Source organism: Coenobita brevimanus, chromosome 36 (genome assembly GCF_032717465.1).
Source record: "Coenobita brevimanus isolate Jiangsu-jjx chromosome 36, ASM3271746v2, whole genome shotgun sequence".
NCBI lineage: Eukaryota > Metazoa > Arthropoda > Malacostraca > Decapoda > Coenobitidae > Coenobita > Coenobita brevimanus.
This window is the reverse complement of record NC_136989.1, coordinates 2,358,083-2,380,475: the sequence shown is the minus strand read 5'-3', so window position 1 is coordinate 2,380,475 and position 22,393 is coordinate 2,358,083. Positions and strand designations below refer to the sequence as shown.

The window sequence follows — 22,393 nt, the reverse complement described above, 5'->3', positions numbered from 1 at the left end:
TCTGTACTACCCTTATGTGTACTGTACTACCCTTATGTGTACTGTACTACCCTTATGTGTACTGTACTACCCTTATGTGTAATGTAATACCCTTATGTGTACTGTACTACCCTTATGTGTACTGTACTACCCTTATGTGTAATGTAATACCCTTATATGTACTGTACTAGTGTACTGTACTACCCTTATGTGTACTGTACTAGTGTACTGTACTACCCTTATGTGTACTGTACTACCCTTATGTGTACTGTACAGCATAGTATAGTAGGCATGGGAGTAGTACATGAGGGTAGTACAATGCTGTACATGGAGGTAGTAATCATGGGGGTACATACAGTACATGATGTACAATGTAATGCAATTATCATGAAGGATGTACATTAGAGTACACTGATGTAGTAGAGTAACTATTGGTTGAGCACAATACCACAGTCCACCACAGTGACCTGTGTGATGTCACTGTGGTTGGCTGCTGCCCTCACCACCTCCAGCCCGCTGACCACCTCACCAAAGACAGTAGGGAACGGCACGACACCTTCACAGTCCCTGGTGGTGATGGCAAACTGGGCAGCCGTGGCAGCACCACCATACCACCCCCACCTCACGTCCCCCGCCCTGCCTGACTCCCGGTACTGCCCACCACTGATGTCTATTATCCCTGCCCCTCCTGCCCCTCCCTTCCCTTCGTAGTCCCCACCCTCCACCCACTCCCCCGGCCTGCCCTTGTTCCACACGCGGTGTAATTTAGTGTTGCGGTATGAGACGCCGGTCTGGCCGGTACACAGCAGCACAAACTGCCGTGCTGCAGGCGTGTTGGGACTCAGCCGGATGTGGACCCGCCCTCTTGTTGACCCCCCCCATGCCAGGTCCAGGTGGACCAGGGTGGAGGAGGGGTCCATGGCCCCCAGCACCTCACTCACCTGCACAACACAACAAGGTCAGTCACGGAGGCAGAGACAGGAAGGAAGAGGAGGGAGGGAGGAAAGAAGGAGAAGTGTAAGCCATCATCATCATCATGACCACCGCCGCCGCCGCCATCACCACCACCACACCACCATCATCATCATCATCACCATGACCACCGCCGCCGCCATCACCACCACCACCACTACCATCATCATCATCATTATCATCACCACCATCATCATCATCATCATGACCACCGCCGCCGCCATCACCACCACCACCACTACCATCATCATCATCATTATCATCACCACCATCATCATCATCATCATGACCACCGCCGCCGCCATCACCACCACCACCACTACCACCATCATCATCATTATCATCACCACCATCATCATCATCATGACCACCGCAGCCGCCATCACCACCACCACACCACCATCATCATCATCATCACCATGACCACCGCCGCCGCATCACCACCACCACCACAACCACCACCACCATCATCATCATCATCACCACCACCACCACAACCACCACCACCATCATCATCATCATCACCACCACCACCACAACCACCACCACCATCATCATTATCATCATCATCATCACCACCACCATCATCATCATTATGATCATCAAAAACCACCACCACCACAACCACCACCACCATCATCATCATCATCACCACCACTGCCGCGATCATCATCACCACCACTGCCGCGATCATCATCACCACCATCATCATCATCACCACCACCATCATCACCACCACCATCATCACCATCATAATCACCCTCATCATTATCATCATCATCATCATCACCATCATCATGACCACCACCGTCACCATCATCATCATGACCATCACCATCATCATCACCATCACTATCATCATCATCATCAACATAATCATCACCACCAACACCACCGCCATCATCATCGTCATCACTATCATCATCATCATCATCACTATCATCATCATCATAGCCACCATCATCATCATCATCGTCACCATCACCACCACCACCACCACCACCACCACCATCATCATCATCATCATCATCATCCACCCCTGCCATCTTCCAATTCACTCACAGTACATACACAATGCCTTCTCCACCACCACCACCACCACCACCGCCGCCGCCATCATCATCATCATCATCATCATCATCCACGCCTGCCATCTTCCAACTCACTCACAGTACATACACAATGCCTTCTCCATCACCACCATCACCACCACCACCACCACCACCATCATCATCATCATCATCATCCACGCCTGCCATCTTCCAACTCACTCACAGGACATACACAATGCCTTCTCCACCACCACCACCACCACCACCACCATCATCATCATCATCATCCACGCCTGCCATCTTCCAACTCACTCACAGGACATACACAATGCCTTCTCCACCACCACCACCACCACCACCACCATCATCATCATCATCATCATCCACGCCTGCCATCTTCCAACTCACTCACAGGACATACACAATGCCTTCTCCACCACCACCACCACCACCATCATCATCATCATCATCATCATCCACGCCTGCCATCTTCCAACTCACTCACAGGACATACACAATGCCTTCTCCACCACCACCACCACCACCACCACCACCACCATCATCATCATCATCATCATCCACGCCTGTCATCTTCCAACTCACTCACAGGACATACACAATGCCTTCTCCACATCCTGTCATGTTGACCAATAAAGAAGCTAAATAGGTTTGATGTAAAAATGCGTCCACTCAGACGAGATGCCACACAAGTCTTTGCACTGACAGTAATAGCCCATTTATCCGACGTAATAGCCAAAGGCATGGCCGCCCACCATTACCAGTTCTTTACCTCCAAACCAATACACTGTGTTAAGTTTATAGCAAACTTTATGCCTAATATTAAAAAATTATATATAATTCATTTTGTATTCCCTGAGTACGATAAATGACGAACATATATATATATTATTTTTAATGCAAGAAAGAAGGAACCAAAGGCCACGAGCCAGGAAACCGTTCCTTCCAAGAAAAAAAGCAAAATACAAATGAGAGCCAAATTTAAGATCCGTTCATTTCGAGATGCCTGGACACACTTTCTATCTATCTGTCTATTGCCAGACGCCATAATCCCGTAAGAAGGTGGCCATTTGACTTTGAGTGAGTTGTTTTACGGGGAGGGGCACTAATCCTCCACCAACCCACTTGTTGACACGTAGGGAGCACGTATGGTTTGGTTATATGGCTACCACCCAGCGTTGTAAATGGTTTCTTGGCTTACAGGAAACCATTTGGCTTGTCACTCAATGTAAAGCCACCTGTAAAGGAAAGAAAAGCAATAAGAAGTGACACGAAAGATGGGAGAAATAGGAAGAGAGGAGGGCAGGCACAGAAAAAGAATGATAAAGGCTAAGGAAGAAGCAGGCTGCACTACATCAAGTGAGTGGATGATGGTTGCCACCACCTACCACTATGTGTTTGAAAAACTGGAGATCGTCGGAAGTAGGAAATACAGACAGAGCGAGACAGTTCCAGAGTTGACCTGCTGCATAAATGAAGGACTGGGAGTAACAGTTAACTCTTGCATTAGAGAGTTGGACAGAAAAGGGATGAGGGTTTGCTGCTAGACGGGTGCTACGCGCCCGTCGTAGAGGTGGAGGGATTTATACAGACAGTAGAGAGGAGCAGTGACCATTGAAGTAGCAATAGAAGAGATAAAAATGCAACAGTGCGGCGAAGTGACAGAGGTTGAAGGGAGCCAGTACGAGAAGGAGAGTTAATGAGACGAAAAGCCTTTGACTCCACCCTATTGAGAAGAGCTGTATGTGGGGAGCCTCCCCACACATGAGAGTTATACTCTGCACAGGGGCGAATAAAACCCGTGTATAAAGTCAACAGCTGTGCAGGGGCAAAAAAGGTACGGAGTCGGCTTAGCACACCCAATCTCTTGGAAGCAGATTTTACAAGAGATGTAATATGATCTTTCCAAGATACGTCCTGAGTGAATGAAACCCCAAGCATGTTCAAGGATGATGCAGGATTAAGCTGAATATTATTAAACATTAGTGGGTATACATGTGGAAGATTTTGTCGGGTTGATAGATGTAAGAACTGAGTCTCTGACGCATTAAAAACAAGATTATTTTTACCCCAGTCAGAGATACGAGCCAAGTCAGACATTAGGTGTGCCACAGCACACGTGGCGTCACAAGAATACTACGCCTGAGAGGAAAACTCTGATTTCATATTTGGATTTACCATCAAAAAGTACAGCCACTTAGAGCACCCATGAATTCCCTTGGACAAAATTGTTGTTATTATTATTTTCAGGATTTGCCACGACTGATATGGAGGAGAAACAGAGGACAGTTGTAGTACTGAGTTTGAACGAGGTGAAGATGGATGATAGAGAAGTTGAACAAGGTGATAGAAGTTGAACGAGGTGGAGCAAAGATGTGGACAACGCGTATGAAACCTGATGTAGCTGCTGCCATCATACGTGTACTTGACATTCTCCAAGGTGATGTAGCTGCTGCCATCATACGTGTACTTGACAACCTCCAAGGTGATGTAGCTGCTGCCATCATACGTGTACTTGACATCCTCCAAGGTGATGTAGCTGCTGCCATCATACATGTACTTGACATCCTCCAAGGTGATGTAGCTGCTGCCATCATACGTGTACTTGACATCCTCCAAGGTGATGTAGCTGCTGCCATCATACGTGTACTTGACATCCTCCAAGGTGAGACTTAACTTTCTTTTTGACACATTGCAAAATAGGACTCTTGTTAGCTCAAAACCCAAGTTCATTTTATGGGCAAAAAATTGAGTAAAGTTGGTATGATGACGACAAGTTTATCTATCTGTCTGTTAATCTATTGCCAGATGCCTTAATCCTTTAAGGGGTAGCCACAAACAAATTACCTCCATGTCACCCTGTCCCCTGCCATTTCGTATCCTTTCCCACCAGCTCACACCCCAAACAAATCGCCTCCATGTCACCCTATCCCCTGCCATTTCGCTGCCCTTCTCCCAGCTCACACCCCCAACAAATCGCCTCCATGTCACCCTATCCCCTGCCATTTCGCTGCCCTCCTCCCAGGTCAATAAAAAAATGGTAGTGTAATTTAGCCGTGCTTCTTGGCCTGTGCTGTATACCTGTGGGTGAATGTCTTTTCCGTGATAATTGTGTAGTTACCAAGTGTTTAGCTACATTTGACTGATGCAAGTACCTGCCAGGGTTGATGACAGCCAAGCATGTACTGTACTTTGGTGTAGAAGTGGACTGACTTAGCATTACTACTGAATGCACACACTTTGTATTGTTTATAAAGGCTCCAGCAGCAATGCCTCAGCCTTGGTCACCTAATGGCGACTCTACACGCTGCTCAATCTCTGGCAGCCTTCCTTTTCACTCCCTTACCCCTGATGTCACACTCTCAGTATTGTATCATTTATAAAGGCTCCAACCTGCCTCAGTGCATCTGTCTTGGTCACCTAATGGCGGCTCTCCACCCAGCTCGATCTCTGGCAGCCTCCCTATGGACCTTTACCCCTGATGCCACACTCTCAGTATTGTATCATTTATGAAGGCTCTAACCTGCTTCAGTGCGTCTACCTTGGACACCTGATGGTGGCTTTCAATGCAGCTCGATCTCTGGCAGCCTCCCTATTCAGTCCTTTATCCCTGAGATAACACTCCCAGTACTGTACTATTGATAAAGGATCCAACATGCATGCGCTGGCCTTGGTCACCTAATGGCTGATTTCCACGCTGCTCGATCTCTGGCAGCCTCCCTATTCAGTGCCTTATCCCTGCCATTTTTTATTTATGTTTCAACACTATTAGCCAATTTAAGGTAAAATATGATAAGTAACAAAGAAGCACTAGGTTAAATAGCTACAGAGGATGTGCTAGGAACCTCTTAAACTAAACTCATTTTACTCTAACCTGGCCTAAAATTGGCAGCTGCGTAGCGGCTGTAAACATGATTGGTTTTGGGGTTGTGCAGAGAAGGAATGCAGTGCCAGGAGACGTGACACTCGCACAGGTGAAGAGCGCTGTGAATCGGCTGAAAAATGGGAAAGCAGCTGGGGTTTATGAGGTGTATGCAGAAATGCTTAAGTGTAGTGGACAGAGTGGAATGAAGTGCTTGTTGGAGATATGTAAGGAGGCATGGATGAGTGAAACTGTGCCTGCAGAGTGGAAAAAGGCTGTGATTGTACCCCTGTACAAAAATAAAGGTGAGCGAAGTGAGTGCAAGAATTATCGTGGCATAAGCTTATTAGTGTGGTAGGGAAGGTATATGTAAGAATAACTACAGAGAAAGTAAGAGAGATATCAAAAGTCCTAGTGAGTGATGAACAGGATGGAAGGAGACTTGTGGATCAAATATTTACAGTGAGACAGATAAAGAAGAAGGCTTGTGAGAAGGATTATAAGGTGTTTATGGCATTCTAGGATCTGAAAAAAGCATACGACAAAAGTAGACAGAGAAGCATTGTGGAAGGTTTTGCGGATGTATGGTGTAGATGGTAAGCTGCTAGGTGCTGTCAAGAGTTTTTATGATGGTGGTGAGGAGTGTTTAAGGGTAAATGGGCATCTAAGTTAATGGTTCACGATCGGTGTGGCCGTGCGATAAGGATGTGTGATGTCCCCATGGTTGTTCAATGTATATTATATATATATATATATATATATATATATATATATATATATATATATATTGTTACATAGCCTATGATTTCATCATCCTTTGTGTAATTTTAACGCACAGTTGCTGCATGTTTCATCACGAGCGTGTTCTGCCTCAGTCCCCCCCTTCTACCGTTATAGTAGAGTAAGTCGTCCTTTCTGTTATTCAGTGCGGGATTGTCGACCGTTTGTCCCCATCGCTTCATTTGCGCGTCCCTCTTACAAGTTGTGTCAGGCTCTGCCGGCCCCTATATAATGAGCTCAGTCTCTGCATCATTGCCACTTAGATCTGCTCCTCATTTTGTTCACATCTCTGTCCTCCCCTGTACAGATATTATTATTGTGAGTGCTCAAGAAATCTCCAAACATCTAGCAGCTGTGTGTAATTTGAGTATAACTGTTATTGCATTTTTTCCTTGTACTGTATAGCATAAGGTGTTGATTTGTAGGCCTAGTGAAGTTTTTTGTAATTTATGTAGGGTTCTTTGTCAGTCATTTTTGATAATAGTTTGTATCTGTAATAATTTATCTGGCATTCACTGAGTATTATCTGGTATCTCATTTTATCAGGGCTGACTTAGATAAATTTACTCTTGCTAATTTCGTGTTAATAGAGGCTATTGCAGTTATCCATATATTTAACCTGTTTATTTGCCATTACATTATCCTTATGAGTCCTGAATGTTTTGTTGTTAATTTAAGCATTAAACTTTAACTTGTAATTTTACCTAACTCTTTTGTTTTGAACCTGGAACTTTACGGGACAGTAGTGACTCTTCGTATTCTCACTTAAAGTGTACATTATCTTTCTCTGTTCCGTAACATAAATTTGGCGACCTCATATCAGGATATTCAGGATATTATCATAAGGATATTGTTTGATATTTTGTGACTGTGATATATTCATAATGGCTACTATTTCTACACTTGATGAAGCCAAAGATTTTTTGTCAAATGTGCAAACAGTGTGTGATATAGAAAACAGAACAAAGAATGAACTTAAGCTTGTTGCTCAACAATTGGGAATTGCAGTTCACTCTCATCATTCTAAAGATCAAATTGTTGGCATGATTAATAAAAGCTTGTTTAATGTAACTCCTCCAAATGAGCAAACGCAGATTGAATTAGCTAAGTTACAGCTAGCTCTGCAGGAGGCTAAGGCTAAGGAGGCGGAGTCTCGTGTTAAGGAAGCAAATGCTCGTATTGAAGAGGCACAGGTATAGGCTCAGGCACAAATTGAACTTGCCAGGATTCAGGCAGACCATGAGTATCGCATGAAACAAGGTGGAACTGGATCATCTAGCTCTGATGATTTTGATGTGGCTAAAAATGTTAAACTTGTCCCTCCTTTTAATGAATCTGATTTAACAAAGTATTTTCAGTTGTTTGAGAGGGTAGCTACAGGTTTTAATTGGCCTAAGGAGTATTGGCCAGTACTCCTTCAAACTGTTCTCACCGGTAAAGCTCAAGTAACTTATGCATCTTTGCCTCAGGATCAGTCTGATAATTATGATGTAGTTAAGAGCTTGATTCTTAAGGCCTATGAGCTTGTTCCTGAAGCCAATAGAGTAAAATTTAGGACAACTTACAAGCAAGATAAGCAATCCCATGTTGAGTATGCAAAAATCAAAGAAGATCTGTTAGAGCAGTGGTTAAATTCTAAGAATGTGGATTCTGATTTTGGTAAATTTAAGCAGATGATTTTGCTGGAGGATTTCAAAAGGTGTATTTATAAAGATGTAAGCCTATATCTTGATGAGAAAAGAATAGATAATTTGTCTGATGCTGCAGTTTTAGCTGATGAGTATGTTCTCACTCACAAGAGATATTCTAGAGAAAAAGGGAAAGCTGAGAGTAAGTACGTTGCCTCTACTCAGAGTACAGGTAACAGGAAAGAAAATAAAGATGATGTTTCTCAGGAAGTAAATACCAGCTTCACCTCTAGATTTCAGAAAAGTAAATGTACTTATTGTAGTAAGCTTGGTCATACTACGGAGAGATGTTTCAGGAGACAGCGTGATGTGAACAAAAAGGAGTCTTTAAATATTCAGTCAATTGGTCTAGTGTCCACTCTTGAGAGTTCCCAGAATTCTTTAACTGAGTTGACTGAACCTGCTTTGAGGGGTAACTTAAATTCTCATGATGGAGCTCCTCTTTTGAGCAGTAACGTGGGTGACACTCTCAAGAGTTCATGTGCTAATTTCCTGTCTGATGGTTTTGTCAGTCCTCTGGACAGTAATGACAGGAAATCAGTTAAAATATATCGTGATACAGGTGCTTGCCAATCCCTTATGCTGACCAGTGTTCTAGGCTCTAATGTTAATTCCTCTGATGAAACTGTAATCTTACAAGGTGTAGGGAATAATTACTTCTCTGTTCCTCTGTGCAGAGTGAATTTAGAGTCTGGTTTTGTTAATGGTTCCGTTATGGTTGGGTTGGTTGAGACACTCCCAATGTCAGGTGTAACTTTCTTACTTGGAAATGATATTGGTGGAAGTCAAGTGTGTCCAGCTCCTCAGTTGTCTGGTGAGCCAGTGGCTGCGGCCCAGGATTGTGATGTCCCTGATGTGTTCCCTGCATGTGCTGTCACTAGGGCTAAGTCTAAAGTTACTGGTGATTTAGAGGATAATGATGATGATGATGTTATCCTAGCTGACACTTTTCTTGCTAATTTGGACCACTCACCAGATGAGGCAGTACCCCGTAGTGTTGATAATTTGTCCCGTCAAGAGTTGATTGAGTTGCAGGTTGCTGACCCTGAGTTGAATGGTCTAGCTAACTCTGCTGACAGTGAGGAAGAGTCAGCCGGTGCTTCTACTTGTTATTATGTAAAGTCAGGAGTACTTATGAGGAAGTGGAGACCCCCAACAGCATCAGCCGACTGTGAATGGGAGGTTGTACATCAAGTTGTCATCCCTCGTGTTTGTAGGCAGGATATCATTAGAGTGGCTCATGATTCCAGTTTGGCAGGACACCTTGGAGTGAGGAAGACTGTGGCACGCATTTTGAAACACTTTTACTGGCCAGGTATCTTCAGGGATGTTTCCTGGTATTGTAAGTCTTGTCACACCTGTCAAGTTGTGGGGAAGTGTAATCAGACCGAAAAGGTTGCACCTCTAGTTCCCATTCCTCCTTTTGAGGCGCCTTTCACCCGTGTGTTGGTGGATATTGTGGGCCCTCTTCCTAAGACTTCTTCAGGATTTTCTTATGTGTTGACCATGATTGATATGGCTACTCGTTATCCTGAAGCCATTCCACTTAGAAACATCTCAGCAAAGAACGTGGTTAAGGAAATGCTAGGGTTCTTCACAAAGTTTGGTCTGCCTAAGGAGGTACAGTCAGACCGGGGAAGTAATTTCATGTCAAATGTTTTCAAGCAGTCTCTGAAAGAGTTGGGCATCACCCAGATCACGTCTTCAGCTTACCATCCCCAGACCCAAGGAGCGTTGGAGAGATATCATCAAACACTCAAATCGATGCTCAAGAAATACTGTTTGGAACATCAGAAAGACTGGGATAAAGGTCTTCCATTCGTTGTATTTGCTGCAAGAGAATCTCCAAATGAATCACTGGGCTTCTCACCTTTTGAACTACTGTTTGGCCATGAAGTAAGAGGACCCCTTAAGTTACTCAAGGAATGCTGGCTGTCGGAGGAAGATGACGTCAACCTGCTGGAGTATGTGATGAAGTTCAAAGAACGGCTGTCCACTGCTTTACAGCTGGCAAGAGAGAATTTAGGAGCTGCTCAGGAGAAGATGAAGACTTGGTATGATAAGAAGTCCAGGTTACGCCACTTTCAGCCAGGAGATCAGGTTTTGATTCTGCTATCAGTTCATGGGCAACCTCTTCAAGCCAAGTTTAGTGGTCCTTATTTCGTGGAGAAGAAACTCAGTGATGTCAACTATGTCATCGCCACACCAGATCGTAGAAAGAGCAAGCAACTGTGTCACATCAACATGCTAAAGTTATATCACAGGCGGGACGAAAATAATCCAGTCTGCACTGTAGCTGTTCCACCCGAGTCTGCAAGTGAAGCTCTCCCATGCAGTATGAGCCTGAGTGATAGTTTGGGGAAGAATCCTGATATCATGAATGATCTCCAGACTAAGCTTTCTCATCTACCACCCAAGGAAAGGCAGGAGTTTTTGGCATTACTGCAGGAGTACCCGCAAGTGTTCCGTGCCACTCCAGGAAGAACCACTGTGTTGATGCATGATGTCGATGTTGGAGACGCAAAGCCAATTAAATTGCCTCCTTACCGTGTGAACCCAGTGAAAGTTCCTCTCATCCAGAAGGAGCTTGGCTACCTGTTGGACCACAAGATGATTGAGCCCTGTCAGAGCGAGTGGAGTTCTCCTGTCACTCTGGTCCCTAAGCCAGGTGGGTCACAGCGGCTTTGCATTGACTACAGACGTGTTAATCAGATAACCAAAACAGACACTTATCCTCTCCCTCGTGTGGAAGATTGCATAGACAAGATCGGAAAGGCTAGGTACATAAGTAAGTTTGATTTGTTAAAGGGATACTGGCAAGTACCTATGACTGAACGTGCTAGGGAGATCTCATGTTTTGTAACATTAGGAAAGACATTTGCATGTTCTGTAATGCCATGTACAGATTGTTTTAGAGTAATAAGAAATTTCCTTTGTAAATTTCTTTTTTCTTTGTGGGGAGGTGCTACATAGCCTATGATTTCATCATCCTTTGTGTAATTTTAACGCACAGTTGCTGCATGTTTGATCACGAGCGTGTTCTGCCTCAGTCCCCCCCTTCTACCGTTATAGTAGAGTAAGTCGTCCTTTCTGTTATTCAGTGCGGGATTGTCGACCGTTTGTCCCCATCGCTTCATTTGCGCGTCCCTCTTACAAGTTGTGTCAGGCTCTGCCGGCCCCTATATAATGAGCTCAGTCTCTGCATCATTGCCACTTAGATCTGCTCCTCATTTTGTTCACATCTCTGTCCTCCCCTGTACAGATATTATTATTGTGAGTGCTCAAGAAATCTCCAAACATCTAGCAGCTGTGTGTAATTTGAGTATAACTGTTGTTGCATTTTTACTTGTACTGTATAGCATAAGGTGTTGATTTGTAGGCCTAGTGAAGTTTTTTGTAATTTATGTAGGGTTCTTTGTCAGTCATTTTTGATAATAGTTTGTATCTGTAATAATTTATCTGGCATTCACTGAGTATTATCTGGTATCTCATTTTATCAGGGCTGACTTAGATAAATTTACTCTTGCTAATTTCGTGTTAATAGAGGCTATTGCAGTTATCCATATATTTAACCTGTTTATTTGCCATTACATTATCCTTATGAGTCCTGAATGTTTTGTTGTTAATTTAAGCATTAAACTTTAACTTGTAATTTTACCTAACTCTTTTGTTTTGAACCTGGAACTTTACGGGACAGTAGTGACTCTTCGTATTCTCACTTAAAGTGTACATTATCTTTCTCTGTTCCGTAACAATATATATATATATATATATATATATATATATATATATATATATATATATATATATATATACAGTATATATATATATATATATATATATATATATATATATATATATATATATATATATATATATATATATATATATATATATATATATATGGATGGGGTGATGAGAGAAGTAAAAACACAAGTAATGGAGAGGGATGGCGTTGGTAATGAATGGTGATGGATGGAATATCTCATATTTATTGTATGCTGATGATGCAGTACTGCTTGCAAGTACCTGACAAGAACTTGGTAGGCTAGTGCTGAGTTTTGCTGATGTCTGTGAGTGTCGTGCCTTGAGAATAAATGTAGACAAGAGTAAAGTGATGGTTCCTGAGAGAGAAGGTGACTCACAGTGTGATGTTACAGTGAATGGAGAGAGACTGGAATTGGAGAGAGAGAGAGAGTTCAAATACCTGGGTACAGTGATAGAAAAGAGAGGAAAATGTGCAAAAGAAGTGGAAAGTAGAGTGACACAAGGAAGGAAAGTAGCTGGTGCAATGAAGGCCTTGATAAACAGAGGCTTGGGTGTTGCAGCTGCACGGGGCTTACATGAAGGAGTGTTAGTGCCAACTTTAACATATGGATGTACGACTGTGGCGTGGCATGTAAATGAAAAGTCAGGAGTGAGAGCACTGGAGATGGGACTGCTGAGGAATGTATGTGGAGTACACAGGGTGGAAAGGATACGAAATAATGTGATTCATGGAAGTTGCGGAGTAACGAAGTCTGTGGGCACCAGAATCGAAAAGAGTGTACTGAGATGGTATGGGCATGTGAAGAGAATGGATAATAATAGAGTGGTGAAAAAGGTACTGTATATCTGAGCGAATTTGAAGAAGGGAGGAGGCAAGGTAGGTCAAGGAGAAGGTGGAGAGATATGGTGGATGAGTGTGTGAGGAAGAGAGGTTTGGAAGTCGTTGAGGTTAGGGAACTGACAAGAGATCGAGCTGGCTGGATGAATGTTGTGAGAAGTGCATGATCAGGGATTTTGGCAACCCTTTTTTAACGTGTCAGCGTCCGGATTGACTCAATCCGATATGTTTACGTGAAGCTACAGAACGTAGTGAATGTTTTGGGGGTATCAGTTAGAGCCGGGATTCCGGGGGCCTGAATGATGAGCGAATGGAAGCGTGGCCCATTGGTCTGAGCAAATTTGGGCTGTCTGGAGATTGCTACTCCTCACCCTGCCCTAAGGTGGGAAAGGAGGTGCCAATGATGATGATGATGATGATGATGACGATGGTGGAGGATGATGCTAGCCACAAAGAAGTGCTGTGGAAAGGATATAGAGCCATAATACTGTCTTTTTATGATGCTAGTCACAAAGAAGTGCTATGGAAAGGATGTAGAGCCATAGTATTGTCTTTTTATGATGCTAGTCACAAAGAAGTGCTATGGAAAGGATATAGAGCCATAGTATTGTCTTTTTATGATGCTAGTCACAAAGAAGTGCTATGGAAAGGATATAGAGCCATAGTGTTGTCTTTTTATGATGCTAGTCACACAGAAGTGCTGTGGAAAGGATGTAGAGTCATAGTACTGTCTTTTTATGATGCTATATAGTCACAAAGAAGTGCTAGGGAAAGGATGTAGGGCCATAGCATTGTCTCATTCTGCCACTGAACTAAGAAACAAGCTGAAAAACTTTGAAAATCTTGGCCAAGTTAGAGTGAAAAGAGTATAGTAATATTGGTAGTATCCAATGTTTTGGTTACCTACTGCCAGACGCCTTGATCCCGTAAGGGGTGGCCACAAACAAATCACCATCTTCTCCCTGTCTGCCGCCATTGCACGGCCCTCCCCCCAGCTCACACCCCCTCTCACATATACATCTCTACTCCATCCCTCCATCTCATCCTCAGCTTCTCCCCCTGCACCTCACTCACATACTCTCCTCGTTAGTCTCTCACAAACTGATATATATTGAGGCTATGACAATATATTGAAACTGAAAATGGTTGGAGTAAAGACGCTGAAAAAGGTGAAGACATGGACGATAATGAGAAGTTGAACGAGGAGCAAAGGTGTGGACAACGAGTGGCAAACAGCTTGATGTAACTGCTGTCGTCAGCGGTGTAAGTCAGCCTTCAAGGTAAGACCAACTTTCTTTTTACTATAATTGACACGTTGCTTTGAAAAGAAGCTTTATCACCTCAAAACCCAAGTTAGTTTAACCCGCCCCGTCCCGGCAACTTTTCGACCACTGGTACCCCCCAATCCCGGGCAATTTTCGACCTTTTTTTTTTTTGCTTAAACTTTCGCTTTTGGTCAGAAACAATGGCCGGTGGCAACGAAAGTGGTCCCTGGGGTCCCTAATTAGCTTAACCAGGTATTGCGTTCGTCCCACCTGGTCCCGTGTTCTCCCTATGCGGTGTGAGCATCAAACGTTTTCTATGGTATTATAAGTTTGGGAAACCAATGAAAGTAAGTAGAAATGAATTTATTACAAACATAAAAACATGTGATAAAAGAGTATATTGGATTTTATACAAAAATAGAGCAGAAATAACCATTGTACCATCGTGAGAAACGAGCAAAATCCGCCAACTTGGTTCCCATGAATCGCTAACATTCTAAAATCATGATACATATATTTTTTTTTACTTACATAATACTTCTACAATAACATTTTACCATTTTACAATATATTGAACTGTTTTTACGTATTCACAGGCCTTTTGATAACATTTAGCGTAATGCTAGCGCTAAATTACGTAGTGAGTGAACTCGCTGTGACTGATGTTTCAACTCGTATTGTGCTTTTTCTACTAACATAATACCTTTCTAATATTATTATACACTTTTCAACTTTATATAACTGTTTTGAGATTATTTCAGGCCTTACGTAAATATATAGCGTAATATTAGCGCATAGTAACACACACGGTGAAGTCGCTATGACAACTAATTCAACTTACAACCTATTTTTTTACTTATATAATTATTCTACACTAACATTGCACATGTAAACACTTGATATAATTGATATTACATCATTTCTGAACGTACGATGGAACTTAGTGTCATATTTGCGCGTACTTACACAGGGAGTGTTATCGCGATATCATTTGTTTCATCTTACACAAGTAATCAACTTATAAAATACCTTACTACTAACATTACAACATCATCCACTGTATATAATTCCTATCACATACTTACTGACCAGAATGTGGGTGTACTCGTGACATCAATTATGACAACTTACAGTAATGTTCAACTTATACGTTTTATTCATGCTAACATTACACCCGTTTCCACTTTATTTCCTTGCTATCACATATTTACTGACCAGATTTACACAGTGGGTGTAGTTTTGATAACAATTCTTTCCACTTACACTAATTCTCATCTTATACATTACTTTTCTGAAAAAATAACACCCGTTTCAACTTTATATTTGACTTAGCACCTACTGACTGGCCTTACCATTATCATGAGCGTCATTTCGCCTTCCCACACAGTTTCAGAAGTGTACGAGATTATGATATTCCTTGAAACAAGGCTGAAGGCACAACGCAACATTGCACTCGACACACTCGTATCTTGTGTCTTTTCTCTGCGTTGATGGTCTGACTGTCGAGTGCTTACATACATGGCAGCGACGCTGGGGTTTACGACGGTTTGGTTCGGAAGGGATTGCGCTGGGGTAGTGGCGGGCTGCAAGACGTAGGGGAGTCTGAGCAGCACGGGGGCGCGGGGGCGGTGTGGGGGTCTTTCCTGGGCATGCTTGGCGATTATTTCACGTGCCAGCTCCCTCACAAACCCCTCAAAGGTCTCGGATACTCCGGTGGTCATTGCGTGCAGGTAGTGGGCGTTCAGGACCGTGATGTCGAGCAAGTGGAAAAAGAGTTTCTTGTACCACTTCATCGTTGTCCTGGCACAGTCAACACTTGAAATCATCGAGTCTGACTGATCAACTTGCCTCATGTTCAGATTATAGGCAAGTACAGACTCTGGTTTCCATACGTTGCGCCTCCTCTCGCTACGGTGATCCACGGAGTCTGTGCGGTGCATCAGGGGGCTGTGAACAGTTGATAGGAGGCAAACTTCCCTGTTGTGGTTCCACAGGGTTGCCAGGATGTTATTGGCCTGGAAGAAAACCACCTCATTCTTGTCAAGTTTCCTCCCTATCTTGACCATATGGCGACGGTTTCTCTTGACTGTACCACAGACTCCGGTATCGTGTTGGTGGAGGAACCTAGCGAGAAGAGGGCTAGTGTACCAGTTGTCCAGGTACAAAACATGACCACGATGAAGGTACTCTTCTATCATTGTCTTCACCACGGCCCCAGAGAGTCCTATACTCCGATCTTCTATTATATCTGTCTGTGCGCCCGTGTACAAGACTATGTCTTGCACATAACCAGTCTTACAGTCACACATAACAAAGATCTTGAACCCGAAACGGTGTCTCTTGCTGGGTATATACTGCCTAAAGGAAATATTGCCTCTCCACAACACAAGACTCTCGTCTATGACGAGGTCTCTGTAGGGATAAAATGAGGAGCGGAACATTTCCCGTAAATGATCAAATACCAGCCTAATTCTTCTCATTTTATCGGTGTTATTTGCATTGGCTGGATCATCTGCATCAAAAAAGTGGAGGCGGCCGAGAATAAACTGAAATCTATTACGACCCATCACCTTTCCAAAGAAAGGTGTTAGGATGATTGGGTCCGTTGTCCAATAGGCAGGAATTTGATTTTTCTTCACCACACCCATCAAGATTACCAGGGCCAAAAATAGGAACATCTCTGATATAGTCACGGGAAAGTCATACTGTTCTGCATGCTTGCTAGTGGTTCCTAGGCGTTCACTTTCAAGGCGCTGGGATTGTGAAAATATATTCGTCTCTTCTACTATGCGCCCAACAAACGCCTCATCAAAAAACAAATTGAAAAAATCTAAACGTGACGACCAAGCATTTACACCTGGAGCCGTGCAACCTGACCGCCACTCCTCAGTGAACTGGTGAATGATGGGAGTAAAATTACTCCCATCCTCCCAGTTCCACGTGACACCACCGTCTCCAGCCACGTCACCATCGTCCCCTTCGTCAGGGTGGGGAGGTGAGGGTGGTGGGGAGGTTGGGGTGGTGGAGAGCGGCGCCTCTCATCACTCGCACTTCTCTTCCCTCTCCCTTTTCCTTTACCCTTTCCCTTCCCTTTCTTTCCTTTCCCCACATCCTGGGGCTGTGGGGAGGAAGTTTGGGCATATTCAGGGGCGAAAGAAGTGCTGGGGAGTGACTCAACCTCCTCTCCCCTAGGCCTACGAGCACCACGTGCTCGTGCTGCCTCCCTCCCACCAATGGCCCCTTCACCCCGCACTACCCCCACACCACTCTCACTTTCACCCCGCACTGCCGCCACAACACTTTCCCTTTCTCCCAGCAATCCCACCACACCACTTGCTACTTCCCCAGACAAAGTACTTGAACCATACCTTAGGTGTCGTCTCGCCCCACCTTCTGATCCACGTGGTGATATTTTTTCCTTTCCCAACCACTCGGCGATATCACGTCCTAGCCCTCCGTCATCCTCATCGTCCTCATCCTCGTCCTGATCAGAATCGTGATGGAGAGATAGCTGTGCACGTGGTTGGGGAGCAGCCTGGCCTTCTCTTGCCTTATGGTATGTCACATACCGCGATTTTCGGGGCGAAGGGACCTCCTCATCACTGCTACTTATTTCTTCCTCTGGCTGGACGTAATCGCGATCCACCACATCATCATCGAGTGGAGAATCACTGTCTCCAGTGAAGGCTTCCAGGACGGATGCAATTTGCTCATCTGAGAGACCTTTCCGCGCCATGTCTGACCTGGGTCACTGCTGGCAGGTGAGTGACCGAGACAAGGGCGAGCGCGGGTCACGCGGGGTCTAGGACGCTGCCCGCCTGGCGGCAGGTAGGGGAGGCTTGGGTACCCGGGCGAAACGAAAATCTCCCGCGAATTTTGAAATTTGTGGAAATTATGAACCTTGCAATTGCAGGACGTTGAAGTACGTCCTCGGGACTGGCTGTGACAAAACGTGAGGACGTGGAAGTACGTCCTCGGGACGGCGCGGGTTAAGGGTGAACAATGGAGATAGTATATGACAAGCCTTTCCTGGCCCCATAAAGTTGGTCTGAGGTGCTGGGCTGGAGTCTTCCTCTAATTTGCCTCAACATAACCAGTTCTGGATTACTTAGTCAAAAGGATCAAAGCAAATGACTCAGGACTTGTACACAAAATACCCACTGAGGTTGTTCAGCCCCACTGAGGTTGTTCAGTGCCCACCGAGGTTGTTCAGTGCCCACCGAGGTTGTTCAGTGCCCACCGAGGTTGTTCAGTGCCCACCGAGGTTGTTCAGTGCCCACTGAGGTTGCTCAGTGCCCACTGAGGTTGTTCAGTGCCCAATGATGTTGTTCAGTTCCCACTGAGGTTGTTCAGTGCCCACTGATGTTGTTCAGTGCCCACTGAGGTTGTTCAGTGCCCACTGAGGTTGTTCAGTGCCCACTGATGTTGCTCAGTGCCCACTGATGTTGTTCAGTTCCCACTGAGGTTGTTCAGTGCCCACTGATGTTGTTCAGTTCCCACTGAGGTTGTTCAGTCACCACTGAGGTTGTTCAGTCCCCACTGAGGTTGTTCAGTGCCCACTGAGATTGTTCAGTCCCCACTGAGGTTGTTCAGTGCCCACTGAGATTGTTCAGTGCCCACTGATGTTGTTCAGTGCCCACTGAGGTTGTTCAGTCACCACTGAGGTTGTTCAGTCACCACTGAGGTTGTTCAGTCCCCACTGAGGTTGTTCAGTTCCCACTGAGGTTGTTCAGTCCCCACTGAGGTTGTTCAGTCCCCACTGAGGTTGTTCAGTGCCCACTGAGATTGTTCAGTGCCCACTGATGTTCAGTGCCCACTGAGGTTGTTCAGTGTCCACCGAGGTTGTTCAGTGCCCACTGATGTTGTTCAGTCACCACTGAGGTTGTTCAGTCCCCACTGATGTTGTTCAGTGCCCACTGAGGTTGTTCAGTGCCCACTGAGGTTGTTCAGTGCCCACTGAGGTTGTTCAGTCCCCACTGAGGTTGTTCAGTCCCCACTGAGGTTGTTCATGGTACAGCTGATGCTTTGTGTACACTGATAGGTTGTTGTGGGATCAGCCCCAGTCTTTCTGGTCAGACCCATCAACCACAGGCAAGTAACCATCCCTGCAGGGTTATCCCATGCAGTGTACTGGTGCTCACTTGTGGCTGACTGTGCCTCACCACAGCCAGACACTGGGAAAAGTGTGGTTTGGTTTATGGGTGGATGCCACATTTGCATTTCCATCCATTTAACCGGCACTGTAGCTGGCTGCACCTGACCCTATGGTGTGGTTATATGGTTACCACCCAGCGTTGTCAATGATTTACTGGGTTACAGGGAATGATAGATGAGGCCATTATTGTCAGCATTATAGACTTGACCGAAAGCGAGGCCCTCCTCAATCGAGCCTAACAGAACCTGATGAAACTCCTCCTCCCCCTCCTCACTAGTGTCCACAGCTTCGCCACTGGATGTACGATTTGTAAGGCCATGTTGAAGCTTGACCCTGAACAACCAACCTTCAGATGCCTTGAAGTCAGGGACATTGTGAAGGTGGGCAAACTTCCCAGCAGCGCCTTTCAACTCAGTCCCACGCACTTGCACGCCTGCAGCCCGTTGCTGGCAGTACCAGGTTAATGTTGAACGGTTGACACTGGCATGCTGGGGATGCCCATAGCCTTCCATTTGGCACTGCGGCTGTTGCTCTCGCCAAAGTCTGCTGTGTACTGGGTCAGTTTGTTATGGGATTTCCTGATGTCATGCAGGGTTCAGCGGACCAGGTCATACTATTTAAGATGCGGGAAGTCGACCATCCCGCATCAATCTTACCGAGGATCTCTTGCTTCTTCTGCAGGGTCATCCATACCTCTTCCTCTTCTGTGGTGGAAGGACCATCATCACACACCCTAGGAAGAGGCATGCAAGGAACAGCAAGGCCTGAAGCAGGTTGGGAATAACCACAAAAGCCACCGCTTGTGCTGCCATAGTAACTATACGAGAGGAGCTGTTCACTACAAGGTTGATGTGTGGGAACTGGGAAGGGCCGAGGGGGTCCCTAGCAGACACTTGGTGAACTACCCAGCCAGACAGCGTGGCGCCACTGGGCTAATCCCGTCCAGCCCAACAAAAATGTTCTTGCAGCCAAAATTTCCACCGGACTGCAAGTATTTTATCTGGATAAAATGGAAAAATGTACATATAATGGTTTAATACAGCCAGATAACAGCGTCGGGTTATGAATCGTAAAGATGGTGGACATCCGGATGAATGGGGCATGACTGTATAAATAATGTGAATGAGGTCACAACCAATAACTGCTTTGAACTACAGAATGACTGCCATTACAAACTATTGTGATGAAACTCAGTGATAAACACTGCAAACACTGAAGCATTTCAAGTCTACTGATGCTGAAGAACAAACAGGATGTTATGTAAACACTGCAAACACTGAAGCATTTCAAGTCTACTGATGCTGAAGAACAAACAGGATGTTATGTAAACACTGCAAACACTGAAGCATTTCAAGATTACAGTTGCTGAAGAACAAACAGGATTTTACGTAAACACTGCAAACACTGAAGCATTTCAAGTCTACTGATGCTGAAGAACAAACAGGCTGTTGTGCAACATAAAACGAAGGTGAAATGCATTAAGGAAGAAGAGTTTGATGATAACATAAACGCTGATGAAGAAAAGTTGAATGGAGTATAAAAGCGATGATGAGGGAGTGAGTCAGTGGTTTGACGTGCATAGGAAACATGCTGCTGGGCACAGTATAACACAGGCAAGATAAAAATAATTGCATATGTGGGAGATATGGGGTAAGACTCAGACAGGTGAGAGTTGATGGTACATGTCACAGTGGTGGAGTTACCTGCAGTGTGTGGGCGTGGGGGGGTGGCGGCTGAACCTGAAGGCAGTGCATGTATATCTGGTCATTTTCTAGGGTTATCCTGGAGGACCGGATGCCACCTTGGTCTTCTTGGACGGCAAATACCAGGCCATCCTCCACCAGCGTCTTGATGCGCTGACTCATCTCCAGGAGGTTCTCAACCTGTGGGCAGTACCATACATTAGTATATATAAACAGCATCCATATTTTTTTTTTTTTTATGTGTCCGACTCTGGGCATAGGCTTCACAGCCTGCTCCCAAGGCTCAGCAGTCCTCCTTCATACCATACACCACTACATGTCACCACTTCAGCGCCAACATCCATCGCCCATATTGAATACATGCTAGGGCTGTCTTATGCAGGACTGGTGTATTGGTATTAGCGAGGGTATTTTTGCGACATGTCGGCGGGTCTTCTGGTAGATCAGTAAAGTCTGTTTTATGAAATTCAAATCCTTAAACCGTCCCTCCTCCAGGGGTATTTGAACCAGGGTCTGGTAGGACTGCAGGCTACCTCTCTACCAACTGAGCCACCGCCTCTAAATGGGACACTATCAGTACATTCTTATGGAAACTGGCAATATATTACTACTTGGAGACAATACTGGTGGGGAAGCATGAGACAGTAGTAACTTACTGTTATTTGCTGTGGCATCTTTGTGATGGTGTTGATCTTGTCCATGATAGTGGAGGCCGGGTCTGGGTGTGGTGGAAGGGCGGGGGTGTGTGTGGCATCAGTCTCCGCTGCCAGTGCATCCAGGGCCGTCCTGATGGCCTCACGCACCTGTCCGTACTAACACAAACATTAGTGCTGGAGGCTCTGCCAACTATGTGCTAATGTACTATCGCAGACACTTATGGCTGGTACAACCAGCGTTGTCAATCCTCTTTTTCCTTGGTGTGAATCCCGTGCAGCTCGACTCAGTTCCTCCGAATCGTTAATTTTACTAGTGAGAGGGAGAGTCGCCGGGAGATGTCTGGTGCAAGTGTAGGGAGTGGCGGGGTTGGGGGTGGGGTGGATGGGGGTGGGTGGTAACGTGACTGAGTAAATGTGGCATCAGTGTAATACAGATGTGGCACAAGTGTATTTGTTAAAAACGTAGGTTTACGATGTGAATGAGCTAAAACAACCTCTTTTTAGTGGTAACGACACTGAGTTAGGGATTCCACCTATATCTCAGAATGCTACCACAAGCTGTGTGTTGAGGTCAACACATACAGGAATTGTCATTTAGCGGCAGTGCTAGAAGTCTGATAAATGGTAACAGTTGGAAGTGGTGGCATGTAACATAGG

At 45.0% G+C, this 22,393-nt stretch overlaps 1 protein-coding gene across 1 annotated transcript; it reads right to left on the bottom strand.

Annotated features, from left to right (window-relative positions):
- Nucleotides 1–398: 398 nt before the first annotated feature.
- On the bottom strand, nt 399–21,802 carry LOC145396288 (uncharacterized). The gene is made up of 3 exons (XM_080269689.1): nt 21,737–21,802; nt 21,081–21,260; nt 399–920 (listed from the first exon to the last, which is right to left on the bottom strand). Exons 1-3 carry the CDS (start codon nt 21,779–21,781, stop codon nt 408–410), a joined length of 738 nt encoding a protein of 245 aa, XP_080125815.1. The 5' UTR covers nt 21,782–21,802; the 3' UTR covers nt 399–407.
- Nucleotides 21,803–22,393: the final 591 nt, after the last annotated feature.

Bases quoted from the DNA above. Each gene is read 5' to 3' on its own strand.
- LOC145396288 (XM_080269689.1), bottom strand. From the start codon at position 21,781: ATGGACAAGATCAACACCATCACAAAGATGCCACAGCAAATAACA. The intron at 21,261-21,736 runs GTAAGTTACTAC...TACTGCCCACAG, and splicing joins AGATGCCACAGCAAATAACA to GTTGAGAACCTCCTGGAGAT. The intron at 921-21,080 runs GTAACTCCACCA...TGTGTTGTGCAG, and splicing joins CCCACGCCCACACACTGCAG to GTGAGTGAGGTGCTGGGGGC.